This window comes from Ochotona curzoniae, unplaced genomic scaffold (genome assembly GCF_017591425.1).
Source record: "Ochotona curzoniae isolate NIBS_2020 unplaced genomic scaffold, NIBS_Ocur_1.0 contig_883, whole genome shotgun sequence".
Taxonomy (NCBI): Eukaryota; Metazoa; Chordata; class Mammalia; order Lagomorpha; family Ochotonidae; genus Ochotona; species Ochotona curzoniae.
The window spans coordinates 17,165,876-17,189,781 of NW_024466599.1; the positions used below are offsets into that span (position 1 = coordinate 17,165,876).

Consider the following 23,906-nt stretch of genomic DNA (forward strand, 5'->3'; position numbering starts at 1 on the left):
TGCGTAGGCAGGTGTGGGTAGCTGCCAGGTCTGCCTTGCCTACAGCATGCCACACTTGGTGGCATAGTGCCTCCCCACCCTGTCGCATCACAGCTGGTGCCATGCTGCTGCCCCTGTTTCATCTTTTCATTGCTTTCCAGCTCTGGCTCCCCAGGCCCCAGCACAGGCCCTAGTACACAGGCACTTATAAAATTCATAAACTTCAGGAGCAGCCTGCAGCACTGGCATCCCAATGGGCATTGGTGCTCATCCCAGCCGCTCCATTTGCAATCCAGCTCCCTATTAATGTGCCTGGGAAAGCTAGGGCTCCTGCACCCATGAAGGAGACCCTGACGGAGCTTGTGGCATCTGGCTTCAGCCTGCCCTGCCCAATGTTTGGAAAATCTCTTTGTCTCTCTTACTTTCCAATAAACAAATCTTTTAAAGAAAAATGAATAAACTTCATGAACACAGTGATGCTGGGGTAGATGATGCTAGCCACTGGTTTTTGAGCAAAAGACTCCATGGCTTGCATGGGCAATTCAGATCACACACAGCCTCCTCTGTGTTCAGTTTGTGGGGTGACCAGGCCACAGCACGCAGTACTGGGCTGGCTCTCAGGAGAAGCCAGGCCCACCAGCCCCAGGAATTCCAAGAAGGAAAGGGAGTTCCCTGCTGTGCCCTTGACAGGCCAGGAAGAGGAAGCAGCACGTACCTCCAGGGAAAAGCAGAAGGTGCTTTCTGCCGCTGTGAACCTGTCATATCCAATCTACCCAGGTCCACGCTGGACCCCAAGACTCCTGACCTGTCCTCCCCAGGTGAGGCCACAGCACACAAGGGCAAAAAGGCACAGCTCCTAACCAGGGGTCGGGGTGGGAAATGACTTTCATCTACTTGAAAGGTAGGAAGAGACAGAGAGAGAGGTGACCTTCCATCTGGTGAGTCACTCTCCAGATACCCACAACAGCCAGACCAAAGCCAGGGGCCTCAAACTTCACCCAGGTCTCCTATTGGAGTGACAGGGATACAAATCTTTGAGCGGTCATCGACTGCCTCCCAGGATTGGGATGCAGCGGCAGGAGGCTGGAGGGTAAACAGGGCATCCAGGACTCAAACTGAGCACTCTGATAGGGGCTGTAGGCCTCCAAGCGGTGGCTTAGCCCACTGTACCACAACACATGCTCCGGCTTTTCAGAGTTTCTTTCTAGAAGTGTATCATCTACAGACCTAAACCCTGTACACACAGAAGGCAAGGCAGCGATGCAAGGGCTCACCTGGAGGAGAGAGGACAGGCGCCTGGGCAGTTGCCTCTCTCTCCTCTCCCACTTCCCTTCTGTCCTTGGGCTCACCCTGGAGGGCCAGGCCTGCACAGGCTTCTGCACAGCTTGGCTGCATGCCATTTGGGAACTCTGGAGTCCAGCCAGCCATGGCCTCTGGCGGCACAGTCACAGCAGGGCTGCACCACGCAACCACAGGACAGAGCTACACGTGCATGCCAGGGACCAAACAGAAAGACCAGCGAGGCCCTCCCCCTTGGCTCATATGCAACCTCTTGTTCCTCCTGGATCCCAGGTTCCTGAAGGCCCCTGCCACCTCCTCTCAACCCTCTACCAGCCTGCACTTTTCCAGGTTAATGCTAGTTTCCAGAAACAACCATCAGATCCACTTAAGCAGGGCAGCATTGGCACTGGAATGGGCCTGCCATTTTCCCTGGTAGCAGAGAACAAGAGAGACCCCCTGCACATCCTCCTTAATCAAGGAGAGCAAGACCCCCAAGTCGGGGAAGTAGAACCCCGAGTCCAATGTCCTTCTTAGCGGGGGAAAGGGCAGCAAAGCCCAACAGGTCCTTCAGTGGTAGCCCTGCGAGGCTGTCATTAGCCCGTTGCAACGTGTATGGGTCCACTCGGGCTCCAGCTCCGGCAGACACTTGCCCATCTGGAAAAGGACCTGGCTGTGCTCCTGGAAGCCAGCCTCCAAAGACTCCAGTGTGCGCTTGGATGCTCCGTGAACGGAGGCCCATGCATGGCAGGGTATTCTCTTTGGATATGGTTTCTGATTTTAGTCTCTACCAGCCCCAGCTGACAAGTCTGGTGGAGTAGGAATCCACAGTGGAACCTTCTTGAAGGTTCTCAGGGGTACTCTCCCTGCCCCCTAGCTGTGTGTGTGTGTGTGTGTGTGTGTTCGTCCTGTTCTATCCATTGTCATAACCTAAGTCATACCCCACTTGGCAGATACGGCCCCTTGGGACTGGGGAGCTGCACTGACCCCAGTCTGACCTCACTTCTCTGGGATTTTCCCACCTTTCCTGGGTGGCAGAACCAAAGTGCACACGACTCTGTAGGTGGGGGAGATGAAACCTGGCCAGCTCCTTGCAGGGAGGTGCGTGTTGGCGAGGACACGCTGGGAGGACCTCCTCGGAAGACCACAGCCTTGGCAGACCCCTGTGTGAACAAATGATCCACGGGCTGTCGCCCTGGGATACAAGACTCTAGGGCAGGAACCAGGGAGAGATGAAAATAAACAAGGAGTTTTTTCTTTTTCTTTCTTTTTTTTTTTGAAAAGCAAAAATGAGATCCTGACATTTCACTCTGATTTTCCCCCAACACAACTAGTTTTCTCAAGTAGCCCCTGACAGGGCCCGTGCTCCCATCCTGTTCCTTTCCGGAAATCTCTGACAGCTTCGTAGATTCTACCCCTGTTGTGACGTCACTGGGATCTGGCACTCCCCAGTTCTGCCCAGCCATTGCCCCCGATAGACCCTGGGGATGTCTTCTCCCCGACCCCAGACTCCTGTCTCGCCCCAGGGATGTCACTTTCATCACTTCCTGCTCCTCCTCGAAGCTTCCAGACAGGGGCAAGGGTGGCAGTGCAGGGGGTTAGGCTGCAGCTCATGACATTTATGTCCCACATGATCACGCTGCTACTGCTAGTGCTAGCCTGAGAAGGCAGTGGATGATGGCTCCTGCTGGGGCCCTGCTTTCTACATGGCAGACCTGGATGGGGCTGCAGGCGGCTGCCTTTGGCCAGGCCCAGCCCCAGCTGCTGTTCCCATTTGGGGAGAGAAGCAGTGGAGGAAAGATCTACCTTCTCCTTCTCCTCCCCTCTTCTCTGTCATTCTGCCTTTCACATAAATAAATGTTAAAAAAAAAACCTTTCAGACAAACACATTCTTTTTTCCCAGGACACACATGTGAGCAGACTTAATCTACTTGCTCACAGCCACCACCTTAGAATCACCCCACAAATCATGGCACCCACATGCCTTTCCTCTACCCCTCCCTCGGCAAGGCCTCACTATGGTACTGTTGTCCAATCCACACTTTGTCCTGGAGGTTCCTTCCTGCCCCAGGTCCCCAGAACGTTCTGCTCTGGCTCTCCCAGTTTCCACAGAAACCCTACAGCTCCCGGCACTGGGGTTGGGAAGGTACAGGTGGATCTATGGGAACAGGAGGAGGTCGGGAGCCTCCAGGGGTCACAGGAGAGGACAGGGAGCAGGCAGCAGAGTGCACTGCTGCACCCAAGACCCTCTTGCAGGAAGAGCCATCACAGACAGCCAGGTGGGGGTGAGAGGTTGTCTGAGGCTGGACCTGGGGGATCCTGTGCTGCAAACCTAAGGGTGCTAAGTCACAGCTACCAGGGCTGGTGCAGGAAACAGGAAGGGAATCCGAGTTCCCTCTTGGCTCACAATCCAAAGGCCCCAACAGGCTGGAAAATTTACCACTGCGAGGCAAGATGTGGCAGCGGCGTGAACTGGCCCAGAGAGGGGAGCCTGCCCTCCTCCCTGGGGAGCTCCCTAGCCCCCAAGTCTTGTGTTCCACAGCATTGGGCCATTTTGCCTTCCTGATCCCCCTCACTTCAGGCACAGGGGATGAGCAACAAGGGTTTCAGCTCAGCAGGGCTCAGCGCCAGCTCCCAGCGCCCCATCCTCCTCCCTCCCTTTCTGAGTTATTCTTAGCAAGAGGTGACCTCAGAGTGCTCCTTTTGAACAAAAAATAACCCTGGAGGAAGTTGGTGGGTATAAATCTTCAATGAATAAATTCATACAACTAGTAAACAGGGGCCCAGGCCCCATGAAGCTGGTCAGCCTCCCCACCCCTTCCCTGCCCCGTACCAGGGTCTGGTGGGCAAGAGCAGTAACCGTCCTCCCAGGGGCCCAAGTTGAAACCACCTACAAAGCAGCAGGGTGCCCTGGCAGGGCTGTGTGACCTTGTGACCAGGCGGGAATCGGCCTCAGGCATCCTCGCTTGTCACCCTGCTATATCTGGGAGCTGGTGAGCAGGGAGCTGCTCCCATTTACATGCTGCCACCCACCCATAGGCTCACCCACACCGATCCCCACCTCCCCATCATGGGGCCTGGGGTGCCAGCTCCTTTCCGAAGCCCCACCCACCCAGCCCCGCAGCTGGCTTCCTGTTTCCTGTTGCCGGCTCACGCAGCAGCATCCTGGCTTTCCGGGCTGTGCTGCCCCGACATACTCAGGGCTCAATCCTCTCTCCCACCGTGGCCGCCTTCCCCGTGGCATATTCCTGGCATTTGGGGCAGCAGCCTCTGGCACTTGTGCCTCCCCCTATGTGCGTGCACCCGGTCTACGTGCTTTCCCAGTCCTGGACATGTCTGTCAACCTCAGACCCTTTGGATGCCTGCGGCGAAGCCACGTGGCTGCTCAGGGAGGAGGTGTGGGGTGGGGTGGGTTTCAAGTTCCGAACCTTCTCTGAACCTTAAGTCTCTTCATCATGGTGGCTGTGTCTCCACCCACCTCCCACATGACAGGGTGGTTCAGTCTTGAGGTGACCTACCTCAGTAAGCCTTCACCCATTGTCCCTGTCGTCGGTCAGGAACAAATGCAGAGTGGATTGGCTCCATGACTAAGCAACGGTGGTGGAAGACACCAGTTCTTTCCAGCCCGGCTTTTCCAGCTCCCAGGGAGGTAAAATAGCAGGTTTGGAGTTTGGGCTTATAAAAATTCTCTCTACCCTGAGCAAGGATGTTCTGGCAAAACCTACAAACAACCCCAGGGTGGTGGTAAAAAGACCACTGTGTTAAAAGTAAAGCTACACAGGTAGGTGCTGGGGGCCATGACTAAGATGTCCCACATCAGGATGTTTCGGTCTAAGTCACAGCTCCACTGTCTGAAAATGTGCGCCCTGGGAGGCAGCAGGTGATGGCTTAACTGCTTGGGTCCCTGCCACCTGTGTGGGAGACCCTGGATGGAGTTCCTGGTTTCTGGGTTCAGCAGGCATTTGGAATGAGAACTTGTGGATGGAAGCGTCATCTCTATTTTTGCCTTTCAAATATAAACAAATAGTTAATTAAAAATGTTTTTAAAAAGCCCCTGAGCATTGATTTTCAAGTTGTGCATAAACTGGTAGTGATCAGCGCTTCTCAAAGCAAGATCTGCATCACATAGGAGCGATGGGCCAGCACTCAGTAATCTGTATTACTTCTACAAGTGGATCGAGCAGGGGAAGGCCAGGGTGGGTCTTGACGGCCGACCTGGGGTTCATCCAACTAGGCCTTGATGGGCTGTGGTGCTAGACCAGGTGGAAGGAGGAAAGGCAGCGGGAGAAATGGGTGTAGCCAGGGAGGTGATACTGGGTGCAGAGGCAGAGGCAGGAGAGACCTGGTGATGAGCAACCAGATGGAATATTCTGGCTCTTGTTTCTTAGGAGATAGAGTCCCTGGAGACTGCTGAACAGCACTGTGGGAGGATTGTATCTTCTGGAGTTGTGGAGGCCTCTCCTCTCTAGCACAGTGGAGTGGCATCAGATCCTCTGCATGCGGGCAGCTCCCCCCATGGCAGGTGCCTGGTCCATATGCCCTGTTCATCATATAGGGAGGAAGGGACAGGGTCTAGAGGGAATTGGGGTAGATGAAGCTGGATTAGGGGAGGGCACAGTGGGGAGACAGATGCCCACTGGACACAGCCTCAGCCCCTCTCCTCCATGCTCCTCTTTGGCTACACCTGTCAGGGCCTGAGCCAAGCCTTCTCCCCTGCAGGCTTTGCAGGATGACACAGGAGGTGGTGGGAAACATCCCAGGTACATCTAGCCCAACAGCTCCTCAGGCCACTTTGCCTCCCCCATGGGTTTTTTCATTCTGGAACCTAGAGCTCATATAACTATAGCGCTCACCCAGGCCATGGGCTGGGTCACATCAGACCAGGACCTGCAAGGGTTGGATGCACACTGTGGGCTAGCGAGGCTCCCGCCAACCCGCTCACCAGCCTTGCGGACACCAGTCCCATTGGGCCCTGCATGGGGCAGCATGCTAGCTCCACCTGTCCTGCACAGCTGCACTCCATGTGGCTGTGTGAAGTGGCCCAGGATGTAGCCACACCTTACTAAAGAGGAAGCAGCTCAGAGAGGTCAGGTAACTTGTCCTTAGTCATACAGCCAGGAAGCAGTTCATCCAGGAGTTGTCTTCTTTGTCCAGATGAGGCCTCTAACCCCTCATCCCTGGAACAGAAAAGGTTCGGCTAAACTGCCCCTTCCCTGAGCTCTGGGTTTTTGGAGTCTAAGCCCACTCATCTATTGTTGTGGGTGTGGGAGGAACATGTCCTCATCACCTCTGTCCTTCAAAAGGGCCCCAAGGCTCAAGCAGTGACGTTAGTTCACAAGGCAGAGCAAGTGGTGAAGCCAGGATTTAAACCCAGGTTTGTCCAAGGAGAGTGCTGTTTCTCCTCCTATTGCCTGCAGCCCGTGCCAGTCTGGAGACTCACATGATGGTTCCTGGGCTCCTCCACTTGCAGGGTTCTGTCTTCTGCTCCCTACCTCTTCACAGAAGTCCAGGCACCTGCCCCTGACTTCCTGTGCCCTCTGAGCTGGGCTTTCTCCTGTCTGGATGCTCTGCCTTCCCTCGGATTCAAGGACGCACAAGGGGACCTCCAGGGGTTGCTGGGTCTCCCTGGCTGTGCTGGTTGTTCCTTTGCCCGAAGAGCTAGAGGCTGCTCGGCAGGTGGGCTGCCCAGTCTGCACCCGCCCGCAGTGCCAGCTCAGCCCCCTCCCTCCCTCAGTCGAGCACCAGCCACAGCAGCCTGTATAGCACATGCACGGGCCGGAAATGCCTCTGAAGCCCCACTTTATCAATGTCATGCGAATGCTTTATTCCGCGCCATAAATTATCCCTTTGCTTTAATACTGAGATGTTGGAAATTACTCACCAGTTACAATACTTCCCTTCCACTCTTTTCCTTTCAGAATCTCCACAGAGAACCAACAGCAGTACTGGCAAACTCTCCTCCTCCCCCAGACAGCCTCTGTGAACTCACCTCCCCCGCTTCCCCAAGGAGCCCCCAAATTCAACCAAGAACTTCCCCTTGAAGGCCAAGTTACAAATCCAGAGTCCTTAGATGCTGTCATGGATGTCTTGCTCTAAGTATGCCAGGCTCAGCTGCAAGGGGCTAACAGAAAGGGCCCAGCTGTGCTGGGGATTGGGACATAGCGCTCTGCTCCGCGTGTAAAGCAGAGAGGAGCAGGGAGGGGGGCGCCCTGCAGGACACAGCCCTGCCAGACATCATGGCCACCATTCCTAACAGGCTTCCTCAGCCAGGGACCTTCCCTTCCTGCTGCATGGCTCAAACTCCCATGCCTCAATACCCTTCCTGCGTGGCCTTGGGGTGGGGACCCAAGGCCCAGGGTGGATTTGGCCCGGGTTGGTGGGGGCAGGTGGTGGTTCCTGCACATTCAGGCTTGCTCAGGGCGGTGAATCCAAGCTCTCTGCCGCACCTCCACAGTGAGGCCACAGGTTGGAGACCTCAGTGGAATCCCGGCTCCAGCCCTCCCTGGCTCAGACATCTATACTCTTGAGACCTCTGGCTTTTGATGTGAAAAAGAAGGGAAGTGCAGGTCGTCATGATGCTCAAAGAACGAGGAATTTGAGTGAGCTCTACTTGCCACATCACCTGGTCACAGTGTCCCTCGAATCTCTGCAGGTGACACATCACTGCCGCGCACAGTGTACACAAGGGGGCGGGGCAGCTCACTCACCGGCGGGTGCTTGCGCTTCCTCCCTGGCCTGCCCACCTTCCGGGCCGTGGTGCTGGGTTCCTGCCGCTCCTCCTTGCCGCGAGGCTCCTCCTGCTCTTCTTCCTGTGGACATGGACACAGCAGGTGAGGTTAGAGGCTGAGCCTGCTGGTGAGTCAACCCACAGCCCGACAGCTGGGCTCCCAGGGTATGCTGTGTGTGCCAACCCCACCAATGCAGGGTGATGACCTTCTTTCCTGCATGGTGAGCCTGTGTTACCCCATGAGGTCCCTCTGAAATACATCTTCGGGGAGCTGGTGCTGTGGTACAGCAAATTAAGCCATCATATGCGACACCGGCACCCCATATGAGCACTGGTTGGAGACCTTGATGCTCCACTTATGTTCTAGCTCCCTGCTGAAGTGCCTGGGGAAGCAGCAGAGAATGGCCTAATACTAGGCCCTTGTAGCCACATGAAAGATCTGGAAGACATTTTTGGTTCCTGGCTTTGGCCTGGTTCAGCCTTGGCCACTGCAGTCATCTGGGGAGTGAACCAGTGGATGGAGGCTTTCTCTCTGTAACTCTGCCTCTTAAAATAAATAAATCATGGGTCTGGCACAGTAGCCTAGTGGCTAAAGTCCTCACCTTGCATGTGCCAGGATCCCATATGGAAACCAGTTCTAATCCCAGCACCCCCTCTTCCCATCTAGCTCCCTACTGTGGCCTGGGAAAGCAGTTGAGGACGGCCCAAAGTCTTGGGACCCTGCACCCACGTGAGAGATCCAGAGGAAGTTCCTGGCTCCTGGCTCCTGGCTTCAGACTGGCACAACACCAGTCGTTGTGGTCACTTGGGGAGTGAATCATCAGACGGAAGATCTTCCTCTCTGTCTCTCCTCCTCTCTCTATATATCCGACTTTGCAATAAAAATAAATAAATCTTTTTTTAAAAGACTCACTTTTAAGCTAGTAGTTGATCTAGAAGGATTAAAAAAATCTTGCACAAGCACAAAAATCACATTAGTGAACTCCTGAATGAACCATCTTTATCAAAAAGAAGTGTTACATTCAGCAATGCCTGATCCGGGATGGCAGAGGAAACAGCCAAGATTTTTGCAACCAGCAGAACATCCCTGCCTGGAGCCCAAGCCATGCAACCCTGGCATACTATGGGGCTGGCTCAGGACCATGCATGACATATCCCCTCGCCTTCACCCAGGTCTGGGCCAGAAGTTTGGCTGGCTGGCCGCCCCTCTTCAGCCTCTGTGTAGGGACCAGTGTTGGTCTCCCGGGGCCACGGAGGCTACACCTAGAAAGTCCTGCCTCACTGTTCCAGCCTGGCCACAAACCACCCACAAGTCCCTTTTGACTCAGACTGGCTCCAGCATGACTAAGCCACAACAGCAATGGCGCTGGGGCAGGAGATGGCGGCGGACCCTGGCCTAACACAGGGACAGCAGATGGCTCTGCTTTGCACAGCGTGTGATGGGATTGGGTACCAAGGGTGGACTTGATGCCCTTGGTGGAGAGGAGGTGGGCGTTAAGCGGGGCATCAGCTCCCAGCACTGCTGGCACCAGCGAGGAAGGAGGGGACGGGGATAACTCCCCGGCCATTTAACCATGTTGGCTCTCCACGTCCTACTCGACTTTCATTTTCTGCGATTTCAAAATAGCATGTGGTTTGCCACATGCGTTTTCAGGTGTCGGTGGGGGGGGGGGACATGTGAATGGAAACCAACTGCGACCGACTTTCGGGATCTGACCACGGACACAGCATCCCTGGGGCTGCACCATGAGGCCCACAGTGTGATGGCCCATCTGCCAGCCAGCCCAGCCCAGCTCCAGCCCTCAAATGCTTCTGAAGGAGGGTTCGTGGAAGGTGAATGTCCCTTCAGGGTCGCAGCACCAAGTGGTGGTGCCATGGGTTGAGCTGGAAATCTGAGTGCAACCAGCCAGAGGTGAGTGAAGGATACAGCGGCAGTGCACAGCGAGAACTGTACCCCGCAAGAAACCAAGGACACAGGGCCCCTGCCATGTGTCACTCGGTTACTGGGACCAAGGTGCTGTAGGGGGACTCTTTTAAAAAGCCCAGCTCAGAAAGGGTCTGAAAGAGGAGACAGGGCTGGGGGACCCCCAAACCAGAGACCCTTGAGGGGCCCTTTTCAGGAAAGCCCCACAGAGCAGGTGGGGCAGGGGGTGGGAGGGGACATGGGGAAGGCAGTCAGTGGTGGGCGTTGTGGAAACCCCAGCCCAGACTGTGTTATGGGCACTGGTCCTGGGGAGACCAGGCCTACTGCCTCTGAGCTATCCTTGGAGATGCCACAGCAGCCCCAAGTAAGAAAGGTTGGCCCACATCCCCCACTACCCCAAGGCAGGAAATATTCCCCAGTGCAGCTGAATGCCCATGACAGCTTCCACAGGGTCCACACAAGTTGGAGCCTGGGGGCCCAGATGCCACCATGCTGGGGGCAGGGTGAAGTCCAGCTTGCCTATTCCTGGGCACCACGGCTAGCTGTTCGGAGCCTCAGCTTTCTCCTGCACAGAATGGGAGGATGCAGGAATAACACTGCCTGCTCCAAGTTCTGATGAGTTGACGGACCCATGATCCATCCCCTTGCCTGTTCTGGAGCTGGCTGAATCCCCAGCCAGGGATATTTTAAAGAGATTCCCACCATCCTGGCATCCTGAGCTTTGACCAGGTTCCAGGACTTTTATTCTGAAAGAATTGGCGACGTGGAAGCCTCTGGTCAGCAAGAACAGCCAAGGCTCCTCTCCTGTGGACAGAAACCTGTGGGGGCTCCAACAGGCACCACTCCTAACTCACCCCCTCATCCCACCCCGCCTCCTGTGCCTGCATACTTTCCCCTGCTGCAACCCAGCCCTGGAGGAAAGGGTGGGCCAGGGACTGTGCAGGGGGGAAGGCACGGTGCAGTCAGGCCTGGGTGGTGCTGGGGCAGACCAAGTCTCCACACCCAGATTGGGAGAGTGGGCAAGGCCTGGCCCAGGGCATTCCCACTCGGCCCTGAGGAAGGAATTTGCAGGATGTGGGGCTCCAGGAGGGCTGCCCGAGTTTCCCGCCTTAATGTAGGGGGCTGACCCACAAAAAAGGGGAGCAGATAGTTCCGGGACCTTCCCCTCTACAGAGGCATATCAAGTGGTTCATTCTCACATCTGTCACGGGCCTGTTTTATTCAGTCTCTTTGCTGATGAGCTGAGTGGAGGAATGTAAAATATGCTTATCAAATCCACAAGTAGTGCTGAATTAAGAGGCATTGCTAATACTCTGAAAGAGGAGACGGGGAGCCCTGGAGATGGGGAGCAGCTGGCAAATAGCACCCCATTCAGTGGGAGCTGATGAGAATCCAGGTTGGTTCCCTCATGTGTCAAGGATGGAGTGGGAATGAGTCACTCTTTTTGGGGGCAGTGGAGGGGGGCAAAGGAGGGGGCCGAGACTCCACCGAGCAGGGCTTCAAGGAGCTGGGTGGAGACTGGACTCTGTAACCCCTGCTGTCCTTTTAATGTCACACGAATATACTGAAAGTTGACAGTCCTTCCAGGACTGTGAACCTGCTGCTGGCTCCATGCATCCTGATGACAAGTCATGGAAGCACCCCTCTCCTAGCGGACGCCAGCTCTCAGCCCTACATGTGCAGCTGTCGCTCACAGCACAGACGGACGCTAGCATCTGGTGACACAGAATGCTGGGGCTCCCTGCCCCCTTCCCAAATGCAGAGGTGATGATGTCATTCCGTGGAGCCTAAGCTCAGCTCCTTGGGCTGGGCGTGGGAAGGAGTCCAGGATCTGGCTGGCTTGCCTGGGTCTCTTCTCCACCCTGGTCATCCAGCAGAGCAGAGCAGGTTGCTGCCCACACAGCTGCTTCCCCCCTGAGCATCTTGACTGATGGCTTTTGTGCCTGTTCCACCTGCCCCATAGGCTTCCCAGCAAACCTCAACTCTCTTTCCCCACTTCACTTAATGGGTTCCCTCTCACTGGTGACCCATTCTCTCACCCCTTACCCAGACTAAGCTGACCAACCCTCCCAGCAGCACCACTCCCTGTCCTGCTGCCAGGGCCACAAAGCCTCCTCTAGGGGAGCTGCTGGGTCTTAGTCACATTGGTGTCCACAGTGCTTGGAGCAGTGCATGGCTACCAGGCAGGCAGTGGAAGACACCTGCTGAGTGACTTACATTGCAGGTGCTCAGTAAACCAGCCCAGACCAGGCACACGAACAGATCATGTGGTACAGGAGGCTCCAGTGCTACTGGAATCCTTGTGACCCCAGCAGCAGGAAAGAGAGTGAGCAGGCCTCACCTTCTAGGCCTGAACATAACTGTCACTTCACATTCGTGTCGTTCACATGGCGCTGGGAGGCCTGCCAGATCAGGTGGTTCCCGAGAGCCTCTCTCAGAACTTCCGAGGCTATGATTTGACCTACATTTGCACACTGCACACTGAATGGATTATTTGAAGTCACATACAACTTCTCTGATGGGCCGGGCTATGCTGATGATAATCTTGCCCACGTATGTGACGACTAACAAGTATTTCCACATGTGATTTTGCTTGATTTCTGGCTTGTCTAGGCAGCACAGCCAGGACTCTGGGGCTCACAGTGGGTTTCTGGCTTACAGAGACACCTGAGCCAGGAAGGAAGCCTGTGGAACCAAAAATGTACATCTCTGGTGTCCTGGCCTGCAGGCCACCAACCCTGTCATACCGTGTGCCACTCACACACGCACTGATATCATAAGCCTTGCAGGAGACACAAGGTGAAGGCACAGGGCTACATGCATCTGCCTGCCTGTGGACCTCTGCTTTCCTGGCTTCCAAGACAGAGGTGTCCCGTGAGGCCCTTACCCAGAGACAGCTGGGGAGACATCCATGCTGCCCTCAGAACATCAATGAGTTGAACTTCAACTGGCATCCGGTATATGAATCCAGAGGGACAAACTTGCTGTATCCAGCCAGCTGCTGGCCAGGGCCCTCCTGGGACAAGAAGCCTGGTAGAGCCCTTGCTAGCTGCCCAGATGGCCTCATCTGGTTGTGGCATTCAATGCAGCAAACCGGCTTCTGCAGTGAGCAGTGCTCTGCTCTGAGATGGTACTTCCCATAGGATGGTGGTTGACAGACCTACACGGCGCCCACAGAACAGACACACATAGGGGTGGCTCTGGCTAGACAGGACAGTGTAAGCACACACATGCAGAGCACCTCCCTCCAGTCCTTCCACCCTTCATTTCGAACGCTCACTCAAGGCCACGCCCCTGCAGAGCAGGGGCCAAAGCCCAACTGCTCCCCTCTTAGTTCTTCCAGGCTCTGGTACATTGGTCCACAACAGGTGCTTCTTCTTCTTCTTCTTCTTTTTTTTTTTTTTATTGGAAAGGCGGATATACAGAGAGGAGAGACAGAGAGGAAGATTTTCCGTCCGATAATTCACTCCCCAAGTGAGCACAACGGCTGATGCTATGCCGATCCGAAGCCAGGAGCCTCTTCCTGGTCTCCCACGCGGGTGCAGGGTCCCAAAGCCTTGGGCCGTCCTCGACTGCTTTCCCGGGCTACAAGCAGGGAGCTGGATGGGAAGCGGGGCTGCCGGGATTAGAACCGGTGCCCATATGGGATCCCGGGCGTGCAAGGCGAGGACCTCAACCACTGCGCCATCGCGCCGGGCCCAACAGGTGCTTCTTAAGTGCTAACCGGCTATGCGTGGTTAGCCATGCCGTACCCCACACCAAGGCAGCAATCCCTCCTCTAAGGCCTGGGGTCTCACTATTCTCTGGAGGAGAAAGGAAGGGCTGTAGACGGGCCAAGATCATCCTAATTGGAGGGGGAGATCTTGTTGGTGAGGTCACAGGGCCAGGCCTGGGAAAGAGCTCTAGTGAGCGCCCAGGAAGCAGTGACAGGGGCGCATAAACAGGCAACGCCTGTGACTGCTGGCAGCTGCCTCCATGAGCATCTAGCCTATGCACGCTGGTTCTCCCAGCAGTCCACCCAGGCTTCCAAAGCCCTCACCTTTCAAGAGAGTCAAGATAAAATTACTGTACAGCTCTTGTGACTCCTGCCCAGGTTCTGAACTTCAGGGAGCCTCAGTCTCTGGCCTGTGAAATGGGTTTGATGCAGCAGCACCTCCTGAGCTAGCTGTATGCTTTACCTGCCTTAAGCAGGTGGATGAAGATGATCCCTGACTGCCCTGTGGTTCTTCACAGAGAGCCCGTCCAGCTCAGGACCAAGAGGAAAAGTCCTTTTCCCAGGGGTCCTGGCCCAGCGAGTCCAACTTTTTCCTTCTGCCTTCCTGATCTCCAGCCTGAGGGATCCTCCCCTCATGGGGCCAGGCCCATCCCAGCCATTTGGAGCTGGACAGCGCCATCCTACGGTGACCCCTCTCTTAGGACCCCTAAGTGGACCCTTGGCTCCCCATCAGGAGGTAGGTCATCCTGCCATTTCATTTTGTGTCACTTATATTCAACAGGTAACAGGACCTCAGGTCTCTGGTACCTGTGCAGCTCAGGAGAGACAGAAAGAGAGAAGCTTCCCTCCCATACCAGGCTCTCCCTGTTCTCTAAACCCAGGGTGCATGGCGCAGTGGGTCAAACCAGCATTTGTGGGTCTAGTGGTTAAAGTCCTTGCCTTGCATGTGCTGGGATCCCATATGGGTACTGGTTTGTATCCTGGCTGCTCCACTTCCCTTCTAGCTCTTTGCCTGTGGTCTGGGAAAGCAGTCAAGGATGGCCCAAAGCCTCAGGACCCTGCACCCAAGTGGGAGACCAGAGAAAAAGCTCCTGGCTCCTGGCTTCAGATCAGCCATTGCAACCACTTGGGGAGTGAACCAGTGGATGGAAAATCTCTCCATCTTTCCTTCTCTCTGTATATCTGACCTTCCAATAAAAATAAATCTTTAAAAAAAAACCACAAAAACAGTACTTGTAATTCCAGCATCCTGTATCACACAGCACTGGTTTGAATCCCGGACACTCTGCTCCCAAACCAGCTTCCTACTAACGAGCCTGGAAAAGCTTGGAGGATGGCCCAAACACTTCGGTCCCTGCCACCCAGATGGGAGACTAGACAGAGGTCCAGATTCCTGACTTCAGTTTTAACCAATCAGGGCCCATTTGCAATTATCTGAGGAGTGAACCAGTGGATAGGAAATTTCTTTCTCTTTCTGCCCTTCAAGTAAACAAAAATAATCTTTAAAAATAAAATGCCAAAACCTATGGTGCTCACCTGGCATACCTGGAGCTGCCTGGGTTCTAACCCACACGGATGCAGGCAGGGAAGTGAGAGAAAAGCAACACAGGTAAACACAGCCAGATCCCCAAAGCATAGCCAGGCTGACGCAACGTGTGCTTGGTCCCTGTGTGAGTCACTCGCCATTCAATACTGAGTCACGAGGCAGGGGCCAGATTCAAGTGTGGGTCTGTCTCTGGAGTGCAGCTGGTGCCCCCGGGACTGACTGTACTGACTGAAAGCTTCATTAAAATATGATGTACAATCACACCTAACTTGATCCCAGAACCTAGGTCAGGGGCAGCTCCTGGGTGGATGTTGCTATCCATCACACACCTGCCGTGGGAAGCCCACACGTCCAATTCCCTCTGCTGAGCCCAGGAGTCTTGGCTGTCATCCTCAGAGGTGTTCCTAATCAGCACTAGGCAAGTGGCATTTTCTCTAAGGACCCAGCAGTGACTGTCTGAAGCCCGAAGCCAGCCCTCAGTGATGGTGTTGGGGTACTGGGGTGCAGTCAAGGTCAGAGCTGGCCCAGCAGGTGCCCACAGATCCGTGTATCAGTGAGAAGGGTGGAAGCTGGGGCTACCAGGGTCTCACCCCTCGATGCCCTTGAGCTTGTGTGTAGTGAAGCAAAGGAAGTGCTCAGAGCACAAGGGAAATGAGCACTTGCCAGGCCTCCGTCCAGGCTGGACTAGGACGGGGAAGATGAGGGAGGAGCCGCAGCTCCAGCCCTGGTCATTTATCCGCACACATACGTGTGCACATATATACATATGAACACACACTTACTGTATTCTTCCAGCACAATTCATATGCATACGTGCTGCCTCTGCACCACAAGGCAAGAGCGACCCCTCTCTCCTCTGGAAACGGGTCCTGCCTTCCTATCTCATCTGCCCACCACCATTTTCTCACTGGGTTTCCGGGGAGGGCTACATCCCAATCTCCTATGTGTGACTCGGGTACCCATGTCTGGAGCAGGAAAGGGAAGGAGGGGAGGAGGCAGACAGGAGGGATGAGGAGTGGAGAGTTCACAGCAGGGTCTCCACAGTGCACATACACATCTCTGCATAGGAGCTTGGCACCTGAGATCCTGCAGGAGGTGTAGGGCCCCCAAACCCAGTCAGGGCAGAGGGACAAGGTCTTCTCAGAGCATCTCCACTTCCAGCCTAACTCAAGCCCACAAAAAAGGCTGTCCTGGAACATTCTTTGTCACCCTGCTCTCCAGGGGTTGGCCCCCTGGCTCCAAGTTCCCTCCGAGCTCCTAGCCTCTCTGCTACTCCCCTCTGCAGTGTCCTGCTCAGGGTTGGTCCCCTCCCTGTGTGGTGGTCCCCCAGACCAGTAGTCTCTCCTGGCCCCTGGTCCTCCTTGCCTCTCTGAGAAGGTCCCACCTTGCTACCATATGGCTGTTGATGTCTGTGTGGGGTGCACATGCCCGTGAGCCTCTTCCCACACACACCATGGTCATGAGCATGGTTGCTTTAACCCTAAGCTCTGAATCCCTCCTGCCTGACCCCTGAACTCCAGGCCCCTTTTTCTGGCTCTCGCCTTCCTGTCCATCCTCTCCACAGAACACTTCTGGAGCACCTGCTCTGGGCTACTACAGGGCCCAGGCCCCCCCACCCCACCCCTCACTTCCTCCCCAGCAGGTCCAGCCTCTGGGTCTCAAACGCCTCCCCCAGTGCAGTTGCTGTATGGGAACCACGGCACCACCTGCCCACTGACGCAAGGTGGTTAGAGAAGAGACAACTCAGGGAGAGGGCCCAGCAGACAGAGGAGAACAAACAAAGGCCCAGTGGCTCCAGGAAGTGCTGGAGTGAAAGGTGCATGGGGGCGTGGCTGCTGAGAGGAAGAGAGCACGTGGGGCCAGTTGGCGGCCACACCTCTTCCCTCTGGCTCACCGAACAGTTCCTTTGTGCCCGGTGCCTCTGACACACTCTGTGGGCTGCAGACCAAGCCTGTGCCTTCCCCCACTCTCCCTGCAGCTGCCCTGGGGCCTGGTTTCCACCAGCAGCGACAGCCAGGCCTCTGCCCGCCCTCCCTGGGCAGTTCCCTGGTGCTGATGGAGCCAGCCCAGAGTTGCCAGGGAGGTGTGCCAGGTGAGATGGCATGCATGGTGTGGGTGTGGGCGGCTGGGGAGGAGGCCCGGCCATGCCCCGGCCCTAGTCTACTCTCTTGGCAAGAGTGAATGCCTGCTCGCACGCGCACTTGCTCTATTGGCCTGGGGATCTGCGCCTGGGTGTGTGTGTTTGTTGCCACTTGAGCCAGGGCAGTTACTATGGGTAGATAATAATAGCAGTCGTAATCCTTCATAATTGGACCAGACTTTGCTGTCTGCAGGGCACTTCCATGCCCGTGACCTCATCTGACTTCCACAACCGCCCCATAAAACGGGCAAGGCTAGAGTTTCTTCTAGCCCCGTTTTCCAGCTGAGCAAACACAAGCCCAGATGGCCCAGAGTCACATCTCCAGTGAGCGGCATCCTCAGGCCTGGGCCCTGGTTCTTGTGGCACCTTGCCCAGCTTGCACCTCCAGCCTGAACAACCTCACTATGGAGGGGCCCGGTTTGCTGCTCATTATCTGACAGGGGAGGGGTTTACCAAGTATCTGGATCAAGGGCTTGTCCAGACATCTGACCCAGGTAGGGGGAGGCTCAGGGTCACTAAAGAAGGAAACACAGCCAAGCCCAGGGAGGGCAGGGAACCAGCTGGAGTGCACAGGCAACTGAGGAAACCCTGGTTCCATGGCTGCAGGGCTGCAGGCTTCACGGGCATGCCTGTGTGTGTGTGTGTGTGTGTGTGTGTGTGTGTGTGTGTACAGAATCATGGGAAGGACCCAGCTATAGGCAGAAGAAAGGCTCTGGTCCAAACCCACTGCTGACAAGCTGGGCTTAGGGTTTGTATCTATAGCTCTTGTCCTTCTTGTTCCAAGGGCTGTCCCCAAAGACAAATGAAACAAGAGGTGGGAAGTGCTCACCACAAGGGAACAGCCTCTAAGAATGCCTCTAAGGGATTAAGCATGCATGAAGAGTGCTCACCACTGGACCAAGAGACAGCCAGCAGAGCTGCGGGATGTACCAGGCCCTAAAAGTTCAGGAGCCCTACACCCGGTGCCAAGTTTCCCCCCATCACCTCTCCAACAACCCTGGTCCAGTACGCTGCAACTTTGATGAACTTGCCCTGTGGCTACCAGACCCTTCCCAGCATCACCATCCCTTACCCAAGCAGGCAGAGGGAGGAGTTATGGGAACCAGGATACAGCAGCTATACATACCAGGGGAACCACAGCCGCCACTGTCACACCATCTGCTCACAAGGATGGGGGCTGAGTCTGAGGCCTGGGGGCTTCTGGCAGGGGTAGTCTGTCTAGGGGTGTACCAGGCCTGCTAGGGTCCCAAGGCAGACAGTAGGGCTCCCTACCTGTGTGCTGAAAGCCCCTGTGAGTGGCAGAGGTCATGCCTCTGAAAACAGCTCCCAAGCCAGAAGCCACATAAAGGATGACCAGGTGATGTTACACCACTTAGAGCCCAGGATAGGGATGCGGGGGGCGGGGATAACTTTCACGCCACCTCCTGTCCATAGCATCCCTCATGTCCACACACTTGCCTTCAGTGGAAGTTTTCCAACACTTAGTGGCAGCTTAAAAAAGACGGCCAGTGCAATGCAGCAAAAAACATTGAACCTAGACACAGGTGTGCTGGGGGCCTGCGGTAGTCGAAACCCAGGGCAGGTGGCCTCAACAACACCCATGTGTAACTTCTCCTAGCCTCAGTTTCTTTGTCACCAACATCAAGACAGAGGGAGGACACTCAGTGCCCAGTGTGTGGAGCTGTCATGGTTTGGGGCCTGGGGCCCCGACAGGAGCTCACCTTGCGGTCCTCCTCCCTCTCCGGAGCAGAGCTCCTGGTGTCCCCGGGGCCGCTGGAGGGCATGGCAGGCAGCTGGGGCGCGGGAGGCAGGCTTGGGGCGCGTGGGGCTGGGGGGTTTCAAGGAAGGAGCTACCGTGGTCTTGGCAGGCGAAGGTTAAAGTGCGAACATAGATCTTGGTGCGGGACGCTGGTGTGAGTACTGCCTTGGTCTTTCTGTAGCTTTGGGCTTCTGAAGGCTCACCTGTGCGAGAAAGGAGGAGGATGAGTAGGGCAGGGTACCTACCCTCCCCCCTCTGGGCTCCCACCCAGCCTCCAGCCCCTAGGGCTATGCCTGGCTCACGAGGCCTGCCGCCTCTGCCCTCACCCCTTCTCCCAGCCACACTGGCACCCCAGGGATTGGGGAAGCTGGGGTAGATTGGGTCAGCGCAGCACTGGTAGGCTCCCCAGGGCCGACTCTGGCAGACAGCCCTGAGTCCACAGCAGGCTCACGGCCGCCGCCTGTGTTGCCAGGCACGCTGGGTGCCACTTGTGGAACTTCAGTGGCCTCCTGCCACCCCTCCCTTCTCACCGCTCCCTCGGAAAGCGGAAAGCTTCCGGGACCTTCCCTCCTACCCCAGCCAGCCCCAGCCTCCCTCAGACCCTCCCCACCCCCACCTGGGGCCCAGTCCCCTCCACCCTGCCATCCTGCCTCACATTTTCTTTCTAATGTGTCCTCATCCGACCCCCACCCCCACACTGTCGGCACCACGTGGAGGAAATAAGTGGCAGTCACAGGATGTAGTGAAATGAATGTCTCCTCACTTCGGGACCAGTGCCGGGGCCCACAGCAAGCTGAGGTCTGAACTCAGGCCACAGCAGCCAGTCTGGGGTGGGAGGTGGAGGGCCTGGTGTGCTGGGGTCTCCAGGGGCCTGCCCTGCCAGGAGTAAGAGGCCAAGGTCAAGGCCACAGCCAGACCCAGGGAGGGGAAGCTCACTCTTCCACTGCCTGCCTGTCTGCTGAACCCAGCCCCCTTTGCCTTTGCAGCTGGTGGGCTGCAAAGGGGACATTCTGAATACACACTGCCAAAACTTGGGGGGGGGCGGGGTCATAGCAGAGGGGCGCTCTGCTTCTTTTCCTGAAGTCAACAAAATCACCAAGCCAGGGCGGCAGGCCACAGCTGGGTATGGAGGAGGGTGCTGCTGCCTGAACTTCCTTCACCGGGACCCCAGATACCACGTAGCTTCCCCACCCCCACTTAGGGAGAGCCAGCGGCCAAGTCCCTGCCTTGAGTGAGCCAGGCCTGCCCGGGAGGGGCTTGGCAGCAGCGAGAAAGTGGGAGGCAAGCTGGATCAGGGCCACCCACGCCCTTCCCCTTCCAGTTCCCGTTCTGCTTCCCCCGGCTCCCCTCCCTCTTGGGCTTCTCCTCCCATCCCCCTCCAGCCAGGGCTCCCTGGAAAACCAGGAACTGGGAAATGGCACAGGCTTGGTTCTGGGGTTGAGGGGATCCAGTAGGGGGAGGGGGAATGGCAGCCCCTGCCCCTGTGCAGGTAGGGGGAGGGACACCTGTTTGGTGGGGGGGGAAAGAGGTGGGTGCCCAAGCCAGGCCCTGCCCGCAGGGAGTAGCAGGAAGAAGCTGCTGGGGGCCAGGACAGGAAGGGCCCATAAGTTCACCTCAAGACAGCCTGCAGGGCACCCCCAACTTCTGCTGAGTTGCAGCAAGCCCAGGTAACAGGCACCTCTTTTCCCACGCCCTCAGCATTTGCTCCCAAGTCCCTGGGCAAGGGAGGAAGGGGGCTGAGGGCACTGGTGACCTTTCACAGGACCCTAGACCTGGGCTCAGGGCTGAGCCACCACCTCCTCTGGCAGTCCCTGTTCAGGGTTGAACTTGAGGCTGCAGTGGGTTAGGGCTTTACGTCAGGTCTGACTCTTAAGCTATGGGATCAGGCTCTTGGTGAAGCTGCTCACAGCCACTCTTAGGGGCCCACATCTCCCCAGGATTGCAGGTTTCCGAAAGCACATACCAAATCCCACAGCCCTCTGAACTCAACCCAGGAGAAGAGTCTTTTCTACCTTTTCACATGCTGCTTTCTGTTCTTTTTCCAGAAGCCACAGCGAGGCACAGGGTCAGACAGAGATGCAGACATTCACTGCCTCACTTCTCCAAATGCCCGCAATGGCGGGGTCAGGCCTGGTCAAAGCCAGGAACTGGACGCTCCATCCAGGTCTCCCCCATGGGTACCCAAGTCCTTGAGCCGTCACCACTGCCTCCCAGGGAGGTGAGTTAGGCGCTGCGGCAGGACTCCAAGTAGGGAACGTTGACGGGGATGCAGACATCTTAACAGCTGCTCCAAACACCCACCCAAGATTTTTTCCTAACAACGTATCGATTCACAAGATTGAGCTGTAGGAGAAGAAAGATTCAGCCATCAAAATTCAGGGGCCTAGGAAGCAGATCAGGGGTAGCCAGGTGTGAGATGGGAGCGTGGAGGCCAATTTGTAAGTCTTTGGTACAGCACAGGTTCTCTGGGACTAAGGGTGAAGAAGGTGCAGGTGTGACAACCAAAAGACTGAATGAAAGCAGTGAAATGCCCCAAAGTTGAAGACTCATACCTGCTTTCTGGAGGGCGCAGCAGAAAAGGCAAGAGGAAAAGGATCTTCTACCTGCTTACACCGAGGGTCCCAGGTTCCTCCCCGGACTCAATGGGTGGGGGCCAGCATCACGGGCTGCAGTTAACGCTCCTGCTTAGGACACCTGCATCCCATATCAGTGCATGGGTTCGAGTTCTGGTTGCTCTACTTCTGATCCGACTTCTTGCTACTGTACCTAGGAGGCATCAGATGATGGCCCAATTACATGGGCCTCTGCCACTCACATAGGAGGACCTAAACAGGGTTGCCATCTGGTCTGCCTGGCCTGGCTTAGCCCTGGATGGTGTTACCATTTAGGGGAGTGAGCCACTAGATAGAAGCTTCTCTGTCTATAACTCTGCTTTCAAGTAAGTGAAAATTATTATTATTATTTTTTTTCATGGCAGCTCAACTAGAAAGACAACTGTCGCACACACTGGGATGATATTAGACAGAAAGGTGCTGGGAGAGACTTGGGACACTGAGGCTGAGAGAAGATGCTCCTGGCTTGGTGAGACCCAGAGCCAACATGGCCTCAGCCTGCTCAGCTCCAGCCCTGAGAGCAGCTCACCAGGTGCCGTGTCCTAAGACCCAGGAGAGAAGGTAAGAAGGTCGTGGGATGAGAGTAAAAAGAATGTGATAATGGCCTGGTCCAGGCGGCAAAGGATACAGCTCCCACCCAGGTTGACTGAGTCAAGCTCCCTACATGCCCAGGGCTGCCGTCACCCACACCTACTGCTGTGGAGCCTGACAAACACCCGGACTGCTCACTGTCATCCTCTGCCATACAAACCCCCAAACTGATCCATTTTGGATCCTGGTGGGCACCTGTCATGGAGGATGGGCCCTGAGGAGGAGTGACAGGTGCCCAGGGACTTGAGCCATCACTGGCTACCTCCTAGGCTGTGCTTCCACAGGAAGCTGGACCAGAAGTGCAGTCGCTGGGATCTGTGCCAGGGATGTAGACACTGCATGCGGATTCCCAAGTGGTGACCTAGCTCACTTGCTGCACACACGCCCCGTCTGTCACTTCTAAGGACCCTTGGTGGTTACATTGGATCCACCCAGATCACCAAGGATAATCTCCCTTCATTACAAGCAGCTTTACAGAATCACACCCACTCCATGACCTCACAGGGTCAGGGGACTCGAACGTTACCCTTCCTGAGGACCCACTGCCCGCTACACGCATATCTTGACAGGTGCATCAAGTACTCAAAAGAATCCTGATGGGGGAGGGTTAGAGGAGGGGTGGGGGGGACTCCCAGTACCTATAAAACTGTGTCACATAATACAATGCAATTAATAATAAAAAATAAATAAATTTTTAAAAAGATGTTAAAAAAAAAAAAGAATCCTGGAGGTGTTTTTTATGACAATGTGCCTATCAAAAAGACAACTCCGGGGGATGGCTGGGGAGTGGAAAGCTTGGCTTTGCAAGATGCCTACTAAACAGGAAATCAATGGGGGACATTGACATGGGTGAATCAACAGCACGTAGATGAACACTCCTTAAAAACAGGAGATGTGAGATCGCCAGGAGAAGCAGCAGAAAGGGTGAAGGGTGTTGTGCCCCTGAGACCAGGAAGACAAGAGGTGTATCAGGAAGAAGGACATGCTGTTTAGTCCCATTCGACTTAAGTTACGTGCATACGGCACAGTGAGCACTAAAAACCAGGAAGGCACGAGGGGGTGGGATAGCATGGTGGTGCAGCAGGGTAAGCCACTCTGAGGGACATCTACATTCTGTATCAGCAAGTCTGGGCTCGGACCCTGCCACCTCCTCTGCTGTAGAGCCAGCTCTTTGCTAATGCACCTGAGAGGCAGCACATAATGGCTAAAGGGCTTGGGCTGCCGGCATTCCTGTGGGAGACCCGGATGGAGTTCCCGGTTCTGGCTTTGGCCTGGCTGTGGACGTTGTGAGCTTTTGGGCTGGGGAAGAAGTGAACCAGCAGATGGGTGATCTGCATGTTCTCCCCGTTATTCAAATAAATAAAATAACTAAGAGTGAATGAATGAACATTGAAAAGAGAAAAGGGAGGGGACAGGAAAAAAAAGAGAAGGGGGAAGAATAAGAGGTACCTGCCTTCCAAGTGTGGCCAGGGCTGGGGTCTGTCCCACCTGCCTCCGGTGTGGGTATGGGGACGGTCTGTCGTCACACGCGCCTCTCACCCACGCAGGCTCCAGCGGCAGCTGTGACGGCACCACCTCCCTCTCCACTGCCTCCCCCATCCCCCGCTGAACGCGTCATCCTCCACAGGCATCACT

General features: G+C 55.7%; 1 protein-coding gene across 1 annotated transcript in view; it reads right to left on the minus strand.

Annotated features, from left to right (window-relative positions):
• The window catches only part of DNMT3A (DNA methyltransferase 3 alpha), an 88,546-nt gene that overhangs the window by 47,843 nt on the left and 16,797 nt on the right, over positions 1–23,906 (minus strand). Inside the window, exons 2-3 of the mRNA XM_040992929.1 lie at positions 19,031–19,271; positions 7,965–8,066 (exon numbers count right to left, since the gene is read on the minus strand). Coding sequence (XP_040848863.1) covers positions 7,965–8,066; positions 19,031–19,093 — 165 coding nt within the window. The 5' untranslated portion in view covers positions 19,094–19,271. The remainder of the gene's footprint in view (positions 1–7,964; positions 8,067–19,030; positions 19,272–23,906) is intronic.